We start from the raw sequence: 15,877 nt of genomic DNA, 5'->3' as shown, positions 1-15,877 counted from the left end.
CTAAAAGCCTCTATGATAGCTTTGGATGTAATGAATAGGTTTATTAGAGCAGCATGCAGATCCCTGGAATACTCTACTGGTTGGTGCAGTGTAGACAGGTGGACAAGGTTGCCAGCTGGGAAAAATTTTCCCAGCCCAAAACCAGCCGTAAACCCGCCCAAAAACCGCCCGCAGCCAACCCCCGCCTCCTTGAACCCCGCCCCCCGCGTCACTAACCCTGCCTCCCGCATCACTAGCCCCGCCCCTGATGTCAACCCCGCCCCTGAAAGGCTTCTATTGGACCAAATTGGACCAATAGAAGCCCCGGCAGCGGGAAAACCGGCTAATCGGCGGCCGCGAAAACCCACCCAATCCCGCACCGCGGCCGCTCGAAAACCCGCCCAAATCCCCGCAACCCACGCGATTAGGAAATTCCCCACAGCCGTTTCCGAAAAGCCGCCCGATTCAGCGGCTTAACCGGAACCCTGGCAAGTTTGCAGGTGGACCCAGGCCAATATCTGCCCCTACCTGTTACACTTGTGGTGGAAACTGTGAGCCCTCCCAAACTCACCAGAAACCTACTGTACTCACATATAGGTGCTCCCTTCACCCATAAGGGTTATTGTAGTGGTGTACAGTTGGGGACAGTGGGTTTTTGGTAGGTTTTGAGGGCTCAGCAGAAAACATAAGGGAGTAATGGTGAGATGTGTACCTGGGAGCATTTATATGACGTACACTGCAGTGCCCCCTAGAATGCCCTACTGCTCTCCTTGAATGTCAGGAGGACCAGTCTACTAAAAATGCTGGCCCCTCCTACTTCACAATGGCTTGATTTTCCACATTTTGCATATGGATGTTGTTTTTTTCAAAAATGGGCCAGAAAGATAAACATTTTCAGCATAAAACATCTAGAAAATAGCCATTTTCAGAAAAACAAAAGATAGATGTTTTTCCATTTCAAAAATGGCTTTATTCTCCCCTTGAATTAAAATGTCCAATAGTTCAGATGTTGAAAGTTGGCCTAGCAAGGCAAATTTTGAGTTACGTTTCCTTGCTAATAATGGCTGAAAATTAGCTGGCTATATTTTAGCAGGATAGATTCAAGTTTATTTTCAGCTACAACTTACAGTAGATAACTGGGTTGCATCTGAAATTTCTGTATCCTGAATTAAAGAAGTTCATTGAACTTCCACTGTACCTCTGTTTAGGCACTTTTTTCATGCTGACCCCGTGACGTTTGTGAGCCCTTGGCCCAGAGGTGGCCGTGTGAGAATCACCCAACCACCTCTGGGTAGACCGAGTCCCTTCAGAACTAAGAGTGCTCCCAAGAACTGGACCGGACCACAAGTGGAGATGAACTGAGGCAGTTTTATTAGCAACAAAAACACAGGGCTAAAAGGGTAGCCAAATGGCACAGCAAGGAAAACAGGCAGCCTAGCTATACAGTCTAACTTAGCTAAAACATAGAATAAGGCAAAGGAGAACAACCTAGCTGTACAGGGAAATCAAACATAAGCAGCCTAGCTGCACATCTCACTACTAGCGGACACAATGCAAAGCATAAAGTATACAGTACTACTACTACTACTTATCATTTCTATAGCGCTACTAGACATACGCAGCGCTGTACACTTGAAAAGACAGTCCCTGCTCGACAGAGCTTAAATCTAATTAGGACAAACAGGACAAACAAGAGATAAGGGAAATTAAAGTAAGGATGATAAAATAAGGGTTCTGAACAAGTGAATAAGGGTTAGGAGTTAAAAGCAGCATCAAAAAGGTGGGCTTTTAGCTTAGATTTGAAGACGGCCAGAGATGGAGCTTGATGTACCGGCTCTGGAGGTCTATTCCAGGCATAAGGTGCAGCAAGATAAAATGAACGGAGTCTGGAGTTAGCAGTGGAGGAGAAGGGTGCAGATAAGAGAGATTTACCCAGTGAACGGAGTTCCTGGGGAGGAATGTAGGGAGAGATGAGAGTGGAGAGGTACTGAGGAGCTGCAGAGTGAATGCACTTATAGGTCAATAAGAGGAGTTTGAACTGTATGCGGAAATGGATAGGAAGTATAGGCGTAGTTTGACTGTTTCATTTGGGGGGGGCAAAGAGTGGGCGGAGCATATTAGCATATCATTTGCATATATAAATATGCAAATGAATATGCTAATATGGAGGAAGGAAATGAAATTTACAGGCAAAATATCACAGATGCATATTTCAAAAAGCTGACACATTTCAATTAATAAATTATGAATAAAATACTTTTATTTACCTTTGTTGTCTGATCATTTAGTTTTTCTATTCGCTTTGATCCCAGTGTCTTCTGTTTTATGCAGTGTCTTCTTTCCAGTAGGCTTCCCTCTGCTCCCCACCCTCCCAGTCCCATCCATCTCTTGCTCCTTCCCTCTGCTCCCCAACCCTCCCAGTTCCATCCATCTTCTGTTCCTTCCCTCTGCTCACCATCCCTCCGTCCCATCCATCTTCTGCTCCTTCCCTCTGCCGTGCCTGACCTCTCCCAATCCCATCCATCTCCTGGTCCATCCCTCTGCTCCCCACCCCTCGCAGTCCCATCCATCTCTTGCTCCTTCCCTCTGCTTCCCACCCCTCCCAGTCCCATTCATCTCCTGCTCCTTCCCTCTGCTTCCCACCCCACCCAGTCCCATCCATCTCCTGCTCCTTCCCTCTGCTTCCCACCCCTCCCAGTCCCATTCATCTCCTGCTCCTTCCCTCTGCTTCCCACCCCACCCAGTCCCATCCATCTCCTGCTCCTTCCCTCTGCTTCCCACCCCACCCAGTCCCATCCATCTCCTGCTCCTTCCCTCTGCTCCCCACCCCTCCCAGTCCCATTCATCTCCTGCTCCTTCCCACCCCTCCCAGTCCCATTCATCTCCTGCTCCTTCCCACCCCTCCCAGTCCCATCCATCTCTTGCTCCTTCCCTCTGCTTCCCACCCCTCCCAGTTCCATCCATCTTCTGTTCCTTCCCTCTGCTCACCATCCCTCCGTCCCATCCATCTTCTGCTCCTTCCCTCTGCCGTGCCTGACCTCTCCCAATCCCATCCATCTCCTGGTCCATCCCTCTGCTCCCCACCCCTCGCAGTCCCATCCATCTCTTGCTCCTTCCCTCTGCTTCCCACCCCTCCCAGTCCCATTCATTTCCTGCTCCTTCCCTCTGCTTCCCACCCCTCCCAGGCCCATCCATCTCTTGCTCCTTCCCTCTGCTTCCCACCCCTCCCAGGCCCATCCATCTCTTGCTCCTTCCCTCTGCTTCCCACCCCTCCCAGGCCCATCCATCTCTTGCTCCTTCCCTCTGCTTCCCACCCCTCCCAGTCCCATTCATTTCCTGCTCCTTCCCTCTGCTTCCCACCCCTCCCAGGCCCATCCATCTCTTGCTCCTTCCCTCTGCTTCCCACCCCTCCCAGTCCCATCCATCTCTTGCTCCTACCCTCTGCTTCCCACCCCTCCCAGTCCCATTCATTTCCTGCTCCTTCCCTCTGCTTCCCACCCCTCCCAGTCCCATCCATCTCTTGCTCCTACCCTCTGCTTCCCACCCCTCCCAGTCCCATTCATTTCCTGCTCCTTCCCTCTGCTTCCCACCCCTCCCAGGCCCATCCATCTCTTGCTCCTTCCCTCTGCTTCCCACCCCTCCCAGTCCCATCCATCTCTTGCTCCTTCCCTCTGCTTCCCACCCCTCCCAGGCCCATCCATCTCTTGCTCCTTCCCTCTGCTTCCCACCCCTCCCAGTCCCATCCATCTTCCCTCTGCTCCCCCCCCCCCGCGAGGTCCAAGATGGGACTCCGTTTACCCCCTCTCTTCCTCCCTCCCTCCGGCGCAGGCAACAGTCTTCAGCTTTTCCAGCGTTCCTGGCAGCGGTAGCGACGTACACGCTGCCTTCGGTCTGTCCCGGAAGCCTTCTCTTCAAGTTCCTGTTCCCACCTATGCGGGAACAGGAACTTGAAGAGAAGGCTTCGGGGCAGAGCCAAAGGCAGCGTGTACAACGCTACCGCTGCCAGGAACGCTGGAAGACTGCTGCCTGCGCCGGAGGGAGGGAGGAAGAGAGAGGGGTAGACGGACACGCTCCTCTCGGTCCGCTTGGCTTCCCTGCCCTCTCTGTCTGCGTCCCGCCCGAAAGGAAATGACATCAGAGGAAGGCGGGACGCAGATAGAGAGGGCAGGGAAGCCAAGCGGACCGAGAGGAGCGCGTGCCTGCCTGCATGTGGTTTTTTTTTTTTTTTTAACTAATGGCGCGGCGGCGCCTCGCGTCGTTTGGGGGGGCATTGCCCCCCCTCGCCCCCCCCAGTCTACGCCTATGATAGGAAGCCAAGGAAGTGACTTGAGGAGAGGGCTAATATGAGCATAACGACACTGGCGGAATATTAGTCGTGCAGCAGAATTTTGAACAGATTGAAGAGGAGAGAGATGGCTAAGTGGGAGACCTGTGAGAAGCAAGTTGCAATAGTCTAAGCGAGAGGTGATAAGAGTGTGGATGAGGGTTCTGGCAGTGTGCTCAGAAAGGAAAGGACGAATTTTGCTGATATTATAGAGAAAGAAACAGGTTTTAGCAGTCTGTTGAATATGTGCAGAGAAGGAGAGGGAGGAGTCAAAGATGACCCCAAGGTTACGAGCTGATGAGACAGGAAGGATGAGAGTGTTATCCACAGAAATAGAGAATAGAGGAGGAGAGGTTGGTTTAGGGGGAAAGATAAGAAGCTCAGTCTTGGTCATGTTTAGTTTCAGATGGCGCTCAGACATCCAGGCGGCAATGTCAGACAGGCAGGCTGATACTTTGGCCTGGATTTCGGCTGAGATTTCTGGTGTGGAGAGGTAGATCTGGGAGTCATCAGCGTAAAGATGATACTGAAAACCATGGGATGAGTTCAGAGTACCAAGGGAAGAAGTATAGATGGAGAAAAGAAGAGGTCCCAGGACAGATCCCTGAGGTACACCAACTGACAGTGGGATAGAAGTAGAAGAGGATCCACTAGAAGTATACACTAAAGGTATGCTGGGAGAGATAAGAAGAAAACCAGGAAAGAACAGAGCCCTGAAATCCAAGTGAGGACAGTGTATCAAGGAGTAGGCAGTAAAAAAGTAAAACAGCCTAGCTGTATCTTAAGCAGCCTAGCTGCACATCTCAATACTAGCAAACACAATGCAAAGCATAAAGTATACCGTACAGATAAAGTAAAACAGCCTAGCTGTATAGGGAAATCAAACATAAGCAGCCTAGCTGCACATCTCAATATTAGCAAAGCAATGCAAACATATGGCATACAGTAGAACACAACAGACTAGGCAAAGGGCCCGCCCTTGTGGGACAAAGACAAACAGGCAATACTTGGCTGACGGAGGTAACACCGCTAGTGGTTAAGAAAAGGGTTCATTCTGTCAGTACACTCAGAAGAGCCACAGAATAACAGCAGCAAGCTCCCTCAAAACCAGAGTGCAGCAGGAGCAGAAGCAAAACAAAGAGAAAAGAAAGTCTCTTGAGGACCTGCACTGCAGGTGGAGGCAAGAGCGGATCATCCCGCTCACAGAAGACTATGGATGTCACCTAAGACAAGCAAACAGTCACTGAGGCACCTGAGCCAGATGCTCCCAAGGCAAGCAAGATAAAGAAGCCAAACCTGAGCCGATGCTCCCAAGGTAGAACACTCAACGGCCCTGCACAGCACCCAAGGGCCAGGATCAGCCCATGCGGACCCCTCCGCGCTCCAAGCACCACTCCCTCGTCCACAGATACCTCACAGCATGGCATCAGCCGCTGCATCATAATCCAGCCCACATAGTCCCAAACACAGCACAAAGCCACTTGCTGCATACAGCAAATAAGGACTCACGGTGGGCGACTGGAATCTCAACTGAGGCACGGGAGGCTCTGGACTCACAGGCCTGGGAGCAGGCTTCACTGGACCCAAGCAAAGGTGAAAGCTGAAGGTAGAGCTATTACTCCTCAGAACTACCAAGCTTGAAAGCAGGCGTCACAGGAACACAGCATAAGGAAAAGCTATAGGCCAAGCTTTTACTCCTCGGGACGCCCTGGCTTGGAAACAGTTCTCAACAGGAACACAGCATAAGGAAAAGCTGTAGCAAAGCTTCAGGGCACGGCCTCACAAAGGAACCAAAGTTGGAACTAGCAGGTCCCCAGGTGGGCCCTGGGCCCAATCAAGGGTAATTGCCAGAACCCTGAGCACTCTTAGAAGCAAGAAGTGCTCAGTGCTGATGACCAGTGTTGCCAGGTGGAAAATTTTTTTCCACCCAATCCCGCACAAAAACCGCCCAAAACCCGCCCAAACTCAAACCCCGCCCCTGACACCCCCACCCCCGCGTCATCGCCCCCGCCGTCACCGGCCCCGCCCCTGCTGTCACCGGCCCCGCCTCCCCCGTCATCGGCCCCGCCTCCCCGTCATCGGCCCCGCCTCCCACGTCACTAACCCAGCCCAAAAACGTCACTAACCCTGCCCCCCCGCGGCCGAAAAAACCGCCCTGAAGCCCAAAAAACCGCAACCCGCCGCGGGCAAAAACCGCCCACCTGGCAACACTGCTGATGACATCACCAGCTTGGCCTCCACCACTCTACAGTGACCCCACAGGTCACTGACTGGAACTGCTGGTAATTTTAGTATGTAAGAAGGAGGAACACAGCACAGACGAGCAAGGCACGGACGTCGGCGGCGACGACGACGACCGTGACAGACCCTCTCTGTGGAACTGCATATAAGACATTATGCCCAGATATTTTCATCACTATCTCACATTATCATATGGTTCACAGAATAAAGCACAACCCCGGGTATTTCTAACATTTTCATCTAATGTTGTCACATGCAACAGAGAATGACAACCATTCCTACGTGTTTACTACTTACTACTACTTAACATTTCTAAAGTGCTGCTAGGGTTACGCAGCGCTGTACAATTTAACATAGAAAGACAATCCCTGCTCAAACAGCTTACAATCTAAAGGACAAGTGAACAGTCAGTCCGATAGGGGCTGTCAAATTGGGGCAGTCTGGATTTCCTGAAAGGTAAGAGTTAGGTGCCGAAAGCAGCACTGAAGAGGTGGGCTTTCAGCAAATATGGGTAGGGAGGGGGCTTGGCGTAAGGGCTCAGGAAGGTTGTTCCAAGCATAGGGTGAGGCGAGGCAGAATGAGCGGAGCCTGGAGTTGGCGGTGGTGGAGAAGGGCACTGAGAGGAGGGATTTGTCTTGTGAGCGGAGGTTTCGGGCGGGAACGTAAGGGGAGATGAGGGTAGAGAGGTAGCGAGGGGCAGCAGACTGAGTGCATTTGTAGGTAAGAAGGAGGAGCTTGAACTGAATGGAAGCCAGTGAGGGAGGGGTGATATGAGTATATCGGTTCTGGCGGAATATGAGACGTGCAGCAGAGTTCTGAACAGATTGAAGGGGGGATAGATGGCTAAGTGGGAGGCCGGTGAGGAGTAAGTTGCAGTAGTCAAGGCGAGAGGTAACGAGAGCGTGGACGAGAGTTCGGGTGGTGTGTTCAGAGAGGAGAGAGCGAATTTTGCTGGTTAAAGAGGAAGAAGCGACAGGTCTTGGCTATCTGCTGGATACTTATAAGGATCACTCACAAGATACAAGGAATAAACAATATCCCCCAAGTGATTTTATTCTATCTCAAATTACATTTCAAAATCTTTCCATATATTTCTGTCCCTCCTGTTTTACTGTATCCCTCACCACAAGAAACAAGTAATAACTGCAACCCTTTCTATCCTCTTATCACATTGTAGGAAAAGGTGTAGTGAATAAGGCTATTTTATCTAATTGTATCAAGCTATAAAGAACATCCCTTCTATCATAATATATCACATGGGATTATGTTATTATCCAGTCAGTATTCAAATGCCACAATCAGCATTTAAACCTATTCCATATATGCAGCATACTTTCTGAGTATTGAGTGGCACTCAATATACATGAAGAGTGGTGAATGCCACTAGCTCTATAGATAGTGGTGATATTCAGCCCCTAGAGACTTGACATGGCCGTGTTTCAGCCAATCGTTTTACGTTTTGGAGAGACAACATTCTACTGCCGACCCCACACAACGTAGTTTTCCGAGCAGAGAGCTCCACACATAAGGTTGTTTATCCGATAGCAGACCGACAGCCTTCCACGGATAATTCCTAAGAACTTAAAGACTCCTGAGGCAGGCCGACTAAACACGGCCGTGTCAAGTCTCCTTGATTTATTTGGACTCATCATGTCTATTGAGCTACACAATAAACTTGGACTTTTTTTTACATCATCTAAAACTATATCCTTGTGTCATCTTCGCTGTGTTCTTTGTGATTTCGAGTTTGCGAAGACTGTGCTCTTCTGTGCTTACGTTGATATTCAGCCCCTATCCATACACCTATGTGAGTTATGTTGGGATAGTTTTTTTGTGGGCCTAAATTTATCTGCATAACTATGCAGATAGTGACTGAATATAACCGACTAGTCATAGAATTAAGCAGAAAGCCCCCACTCTGCTCTCATTCCACCCCAGAACCTATCCAGATAGTGCAAAATGATCTCTAAGAATATACAGACACTCTGGATAGTGCCACTGAATATTGGCAAATAGGGCACTTATCCATATATCAGCTGCTACTACATAAATAAGTGCTTTTGGAGTGGAGGAGAAGCCTAAGCAATAGATAACCAGGGAAGTTAGAGTTCAAATCCCACTAATGTTCCTTGTCATTTAATTCTCCATTGCCTCAGGTACAAACTTTGACTGTAAGCCCTCCAGAGACAGGGAAATACTTACAGTACCTGAATGTCACTTGCCTTGAACTGCTACTGAAAATGTGAGCTAAATAATAATAATAATAAGAAGAAAATCTGGCCCTTTGTTACTATATAAAGATCATCCCTGGTCATTTTTATCCCTTATCTCTCCCTGTATCAAATGTCTTAGAGAATCCATCCCAAGTTTCTCTCTCGTATATTTCACTGTTTCACATACTGTATACGATAATGACCACCCCTTGACATTTCTGTCAGTTCTAGCTCCCTTCATTGCATGCTACGGGGAGAAAACCATCTACAGGTGCTTCTATCGCTTTTCACGTACTGTATAGAGAGATGAAAGGATGAGGGAGGGGTGGGTTAGGTGAGAGAGAGGGCTGAGAGGATGAGGGTCAGGGAGATATATGCAAGGTGATCAGAGGGTGACAAAGCTGTATATGTCATCCAGTGTAAAAAATGTGACGAAGGGTGCTATATTGGAGACCACCCCTCCCTCATCCTTTCAGACTGTCACTGAAATAGTTGGATGTTTCACTTATATATGCTGTTACTTATCAAAATTTGCTTATTTCTGATCTGACGGAGAAGGGCTACCTTCGAAAGCTAATCAAAAAATGTATTAAGTTAGTCCAATAAAAAAGGTATCATCTTATTTTCTTTTCTATGTTTTATTTTATTCTGTTTCTATTGACAATATACTGTATGAAATAGTGCAAGGAATACAGACTGTCCCAATTTGTAAATTTATCCTTTCACAGAGTTCACATAATAATGAACATCCCCAGGGCTTTTTTGTCCCTTCTGTTTCACTCTATAGTATGGGGAATGAAGACCATCTCCAGGTATTTCTATCCAGCCTAGAATATTGTAGCATATGCAGACGAGAATAAAGTCCTTCCCCAAATATTTCTATCACTTCTCTCTCACTGTATCACCTGATTCAGGGAATAAAGCCCACCCCAGCGCATTGCTGTCATTTTTATTTCACTGTGCCACGTGCTTTAAGGAATAAAGTCTTTCTCTTTTTTTTTTTCTCTCCTAGCAGAGGGAACTATGAGAAGGGGACTGTCTAACTGAAACGAGGTGACTCTAAAAGAGATGTACTGTTATTTCCCAGTGTAGGATCCAGAACCCAAAAGAATCAAAATTCCCCTTATCACCACTGGCTCAAACCCTGCATAGGGGGCAGCCACTGACCTGACAGTGCCAGCAAGGATGGAAAGTCCCGGCAGTTGTAGACCCCTGTAGAATCAAGGGCACAATTCTGCCACAAATTCTCGAACAGCGTGGATGTAGTGATGACGTTGCCTTCCACAGTAGACACCCTCCAGTACTGGTTAAACAGTGCAATCCCCAGAAACACAGAGCCAATGATACCAAAGTAAAATCCAGCAGTCTCTATGATGACAGACATGGCAGGAGAAAAAAGAGAAACAATTAAGGGTAACAGCAGTCAGTAGGTGTGAGAAGTGGATCTGAGCAAGGAACTGGTTGAAAGACACAAAAGGCAGGCAGGTAAAGGCAGAAAAATCCAGTGACGTAGGCAGGGCAGTAACTGTACAAAAGTCCAACCTTCCCACAGCATAACGGGAATCAAAGAAAGACGGAGAAACTATTCTTGAGGGAAGGAAACGCCCACAGAAACAGAGCAGGAGACTGCCGCTAGTAGTACGTGTATGAATGTGCAACCTTCCCCTAGTCTAATGAGAATGGGAGCCAGACAGAAAGATTGCGGCTGAGATTTGTTGAAAATTCACAGAGAGAGAGTGAGACTTTATAGTATTAACTTTCAACTGCTCCTATGTCTAACAGGTATCTGAATCAGTGACAGAAAAAGACTGAGCAGAGTGACCAATGGTCACCTAGTCCAATATTTCCTCAGGATAATAGGATCAGAAGAGTGACTTGGAGAGACTATTTTGAAAGAGAGCAAGAGAGAGAGAGAGAGAGAGAGAGAGAGAGAGAGAGAGAGAGAGAGAGAGACTGTGAAATAGGAAATGAGAAAGACTAAGACAGACTCAGCGATAGTAACTGTAAAGTCCAAGTCTTCTGAATAATGGGAATAATAAGTCATTGCTCATGAGTGAGTGAGTGAGAGACAGACAGACATCATCACTCATCTCATCATAGTAACTGCATAATGGGAGTGAGAGGAAGGATATAGTACTATTGAGTAGGAAGTGCCTGAGACTATATCTCTGGCGCAGAGATTGGAGTCCAAATTCAGCCAGCTGCAGATGGGCAGTGCTGCAGAATATTGGCTCAAACCACACAATCAAAACCTAGGCATTGCCAGAATGGTCTGGGGACGGTGTTGGGGAGGACATGGCACCTATGCGAGCATAGGTCATATACCGTGCCAGTGCTAGCATAACCAAGGGCTCTTTTATTTTTGGCCACTTAGCTATGCAGGTACCAGCACTGAATATTGGCCAGCACCTGCATAAGTTGCCAAACTCGACCTTACCAATCCCTCCCCCCAGTCTCCCCACTCTGTTTTCCAACCCCCTAACCATCTCCCTAGACCCGTGGTCACTCCCAGGATTTACCTAGAGATGATCCATGGTGTATAGTGGGATGAGGCTGGAGCAGCACCCTTTCAGCTCACAATTTCAAAATGGCAGTGCTGACCCTTAGCAGTAGTCTTGCAGTACTACTGTTGGGGGTCTGCCTTCCATATAAGCAGTCTTGCTTGCAGTAAGAAAGACAGAATGCAAATACTGTAAAATAAAATGAATACAAGCCTCTTATCCTTATATGGAAGGCTGACCCCCCAGCAGTAGTACCATAAGACTACCGCTAGAGGGCAGCATCGCCATTTTTAAACCCAGAGCAGATAGGGCAGGAGTAGAAAGAGGACCACTCCAGCCATGTCCCACTGGGTACCAGGGGGTATCTGGAAAGGGTGGGAGGGGGAATCACAGGGATCAGAAAATGGGGGATTGGCTCAGGGAGCCATGGGAGATTGGAAAGATCAGGGAACTGCAAGAGTGACTGACAGAACCCCCATATGTGTCCTATGGGAATCCTGGCTGAATATCAGCTAGGATCCACATATATACCGGCAGCCAGCACATGCTGGGTCATGTCCAGATATTCAATCCTGCCATCCCAGACATGGTCCAGCACTGATATCTGTGTCTAACCTTAGCCAGCTGCTAGCTGAATATCTGGGGGGAGGGGGGGGGGCTTATGAAGTATCACATATCAGCGCTGCGTATGCTTTGTAGTGCTATAGAAATGCTAAATAGTAGTAGTAGTAGTAGTATTGAGTTTATCTTATTGAGCAGACTGGACGGACCGTATAGGTCTTTATCTGCCATCATCTACTATACTACTATGTTATTTTACATAAGTACATAAGCACCGCCATACTGGGAAAGACCAAGGGGTCCATCAAGCCCAGCATCCTGTCTCCGACAGCGGCCAATCCAGGCTTCAAAAACCCGGCAACCCCCCCCCCCCCCCCCCCAAAAAAAAATAAAATTAATAATGTTCAATGGACTTTTCCCTCAGGAATCTGTCCAAACCCTTTATTGGAAAAGTAATGGAAGCGATGCTGAAGGAAAGGATAGTGAATTTCCTGGAAGCCAATAAGTTGCAAGATCCGAGACAACATGGTTTTACCAAAGGGAAATCGTGCCAAACGAATCTCATTGAATTCTTTGATTGGGTGACAGGAGAATTGAATCAGGGACGAGCTATAGACGCAATCTACTTAGATTTCAGCAAAGCTTTTGACACGGTTCCCCACAGGAGGCTCTTAAATAAACTGGATGGGCTGAAGATAGGACCCGAAGTGGTGAACTGGATTAGGAACTGGTTGACGGACAGACGCCAGAAGGTGGTGGTTAATGGAATTCGCTCAGACAAGGGAAAGGTCAGTAGTGGAGTGCCTCAAGGATCGGTGCTGGGGCCGATTCTGTTCAATATATTTGTGAGTGACATTGCCGAAGGGTTAGAAGGTAAAGTTTGCCTATTTGCAGATGATACTAAGATCTGTAACAGAGTGGACACCCCGGAGGGAGTGGAAAACATGAAAAAGGTTCTGAGGAAGCTGGAAGAATGGTCTAAGGTTTGGCAATTAAAATTCAATGCGAAGAAATGCAAAGTGATGCACTTAGGGAGTAGTAGTCCACAAGAAACGTATGTTAGGCAGTGAGAGTCTGATAGGTACGGACGGGGAGAGGGATCTTGGGGTGATAGTATCTGAGGATTTGAAGGCGAAGAAACAGTGTGACAAGGCGGTGGCTGTAGCTAGAAGGTTGTTAGGCTGTATAGAGAGAGGTGTGACCAGCAGAAGAAAGGGGGTGTTGATGCCCCTGTATAAGTCGTTGGTGAGGCCCCACCTGGAGTATTGTGTTCAGTTTTGGAGGCCGTATCTTGCTAAGGATGTAAAAAGAATTGAAGCGGTGCAAAGAAAAGCTACGAGAATGGTATGGGATTTGCGATACAAGACGTATGAGGAGAGACTTGCTGACCTGAATATGTATACTCTGGAGGAAAGGAGAAACAGGGATGATATGATACAGACGTTCAAATATTTGAAAGGTACTAATCCGCAAATGAACCTTTTCCGGAGATGCAAAGGTGGTAGAACGAGAGGACATGAAATGAGATTGAAGGGGGGCAGACTCAAGAAAAATGGAGAGAGTAGTGGATGCTTGGAATGCCCTCCCGCTGGAGGTGGTGGAGATGAAAATGGAAACGGAATTCAAACATGCGTGGGATAAACATAAAGGAATCCTGTTCAGAAGGAATAGATCCTCAGGAGCTTAGCGGAGATTGGGTGGCAGAGCCGGTGATGGGAGGCAGGGCTAGTGCTGGGCAGAGTTCTACGGTCTGTGCCCTGAAAATGGCAGATACAAATCAAGGTAAGGTATGCACATAAAGCAGCACATATGAGTTTATCTTGTTGGGCAGACTGGATGGACCGTACAGGTCTTTCTCTGCCATCATCTACTATGTTACTATATGTTACAATAAGGTAACATATAGTGGTGGGAGGCAGGGATAGTGCTGGGCAGACTTATACGGTCTGTGCCCTAAAAAAGACAGGTGCAAATCAAGGTAAGGTATACACAAAAAGTGGCACATATGAATTTATCTTGTTGGGCAGACTGGATGGACCGTGCAGGTCTTTTTCTGCCGTCATCTACTATGTATGTTACTATGTAAATTCCTTAAGGCCAGCTGCTGTCACTACATTCTCTGGCAACGAGTTCCAGAGTCTAACTACACGCTGAGTAAAGAAAAACTTTCTCCTATTTGTTTTAAATCTACCATATTCTAGCTTCATCTTGTGTCCCCTGGTTTTGCTGTTGTTTGAAAGTGTAAACAATCGCTTCACATCTGTCCGCTCTATTCCGCTCATTATCTTGTAGACTTCTATCATATCACCCCTCAGCCGCCTTTTCTCCAAGTTGAAGAGCCCTAACCTTCTCAGCCTTTCCTCATAGGGAAGTCGTTCCATTCCCTTCATCATTTTCGTCGCCCTTCTCTGCACCTTTTCTAATTCCTTTATATCTTTTTTGAGATGCGGTGACCAGAATTGGACACAATACTCGAGGTGCGGTCGCACCATGGAGCAATACAATGGCATTATAACATCCTCGTGTTTGTTTTCCATCCCTTTCCTAATAATACTCAACATTCTGTGCACTTTCTTAGCCGCCGCAGCAAACTGGGCAGATGTTTTTAACGTCTTATCAACGATTACTCCCAGATCCCTTTCTAGGTCCATAACTCCTAACGCAGAACCTTAAATGATATAGCTGTAATTTGGGTTCCTCTTACCCACATGCATCACTTTGCACTTGTCAACACTGAACTTCATCTGCCACTTGCACGCCCAATCCCCCAGTCTCGTGAGGTCCTCCTGTAATCTTTCACACTGCTGTGACTTGACGACCCTGAATAATTTTGTGTCATCTGTGAATTTAATTACCTCACTAGTTAGTCCCATCTCTAGGTCATTTATAAATATGTTAAAAAGCAGTGGTCCCAACACAGACCCCTGCGGGACCCCACTAACTACCCTTCTCCACTGAGAATACTGACCATTCAACCCTACTCTTTGCTTCCTATCTTTCAACTAGCTCTTAATCCATAGTAATACCCTACTTCCGATCCCATGACTCTCCAGTTTCCTCAGGAGTCTTTCATGAGGCACTTTGTCAAACGCCTTTTGAAAATCCAGATACACAATATCCACAGGTTCCCCATTGTCCACATGTTTGTTCACCCCCTCAAAAAAAATGCAGTAGATTGGTGAGGCAAGACTTCCCTTTACTAAATCCGTGCTGATTTTGTCTCATCAGCCCTTGTTTTTATACGTGCTCTGTAATTTTATTCTTGATAATAGCCTCTACCATTTTGCCTGGTACCGACGTCAGACTCACTGGTCTATAATTTCCCAGATCTCCTCTGGAACCTTTTTAAAAAATCGGCGTAACATTGGCTACCCTCCAGTCTTCCGGTACCACACTCGATTTTAGGGATAGATTGCATATTACTAACAGTAGCTCTACAAGTTCATTTTTCAGTTCTATTAATACTCTGGGATGAATACCATCAGGTCCTGGTGATTTACTACTCTTCAGTTTGCAAAACTGGCCCATTACATCCTCCGAGTTTACAGAGAATTTGTTTAGTTTCTCCAACTCGCCTGCTTCAAATGTGCTTTCCGGCATTCTGTCTTTTTGACTGCAACCAATGAAGCTTACAGCATTACACAGTAACAGTGTTAACAACACGTAGCCCTCTATTTTAAAAGCATCTCCACGTGTAATTAGTATTATTTACATGTGTAGATTACATATATATGTACATAGCAATTTTAGAAAGCTGCTAGTTATTCATGGCAATCACATAGAGATTTCAAGGGTATGGGCTGAGGGTGTGGTTTGGTCAGGATGGCTTGAGGCAAAAACCTACATAGCGTAAATATTCAGCCAGAGGAGGTGAATGTTTTTATAGCTGCCGCTGGCTTTATACCCTAATATTAAATGCTGGGCTATGTACGGACACTAGCATTAGAGATAGCCATCTCTTATGCAGTTAAGTGTGACACCTCCACATGGAAGCTGCTGGGTTTGTGCCATTCATTTTACCCATGTGCATATTTCTAAAGGTTTCTTCTGCTGGTACA

General features: G+C 47.3%; 1 protein-coding gene across 2 annotated transcripts in view; it reads right to left on the bottom strand.

Annotated features, from left to right (window-relative positions):
- The window catches only part of CLDN15 (claudin 15), a 187,269-nt gene that overhangs the window by 97,937 nt on the left and 73,455 nt on the right, over positions 1-15,877 (bottom strand). The window contains exon 1 of one of the 2 annotated variants that reach the window (XM_030187528.1): positions 9,925-10,279. The exons of the other annotated variant lie outside the window; for it this stretch is intronic. Within the exon in view, the coding sequence (XP_030043388.1) occupies positions 9,925-10,141 (217 nt within the window). The 5' untranslated portion in view covers positions 10,142-10,279. Of the gene's footprint in view, positions 1-9,924; positions 10,280-15,877 lie in introns of those variants that run through there. 2 annotated transcript variants of the gene reach the window in all.

The sequence above is a fragment of the Microcaecilia unicolor genome, chromosome 14 (genome assembly GCF_901765095.1).
Source record: "Microcaecilia unicolor chromosome 14, aMicUni1.1, whole genome shotgun sequence".
NCBI lineage: Eukaryota > Metazoa > Chordata > Amphibia > Gymnophiona > Siphonopidae > Microcaecilia > Microcaecilia unicolor.
This window is presented reverse-complemented; position numbering and strand designations above follow the sequence as displayed.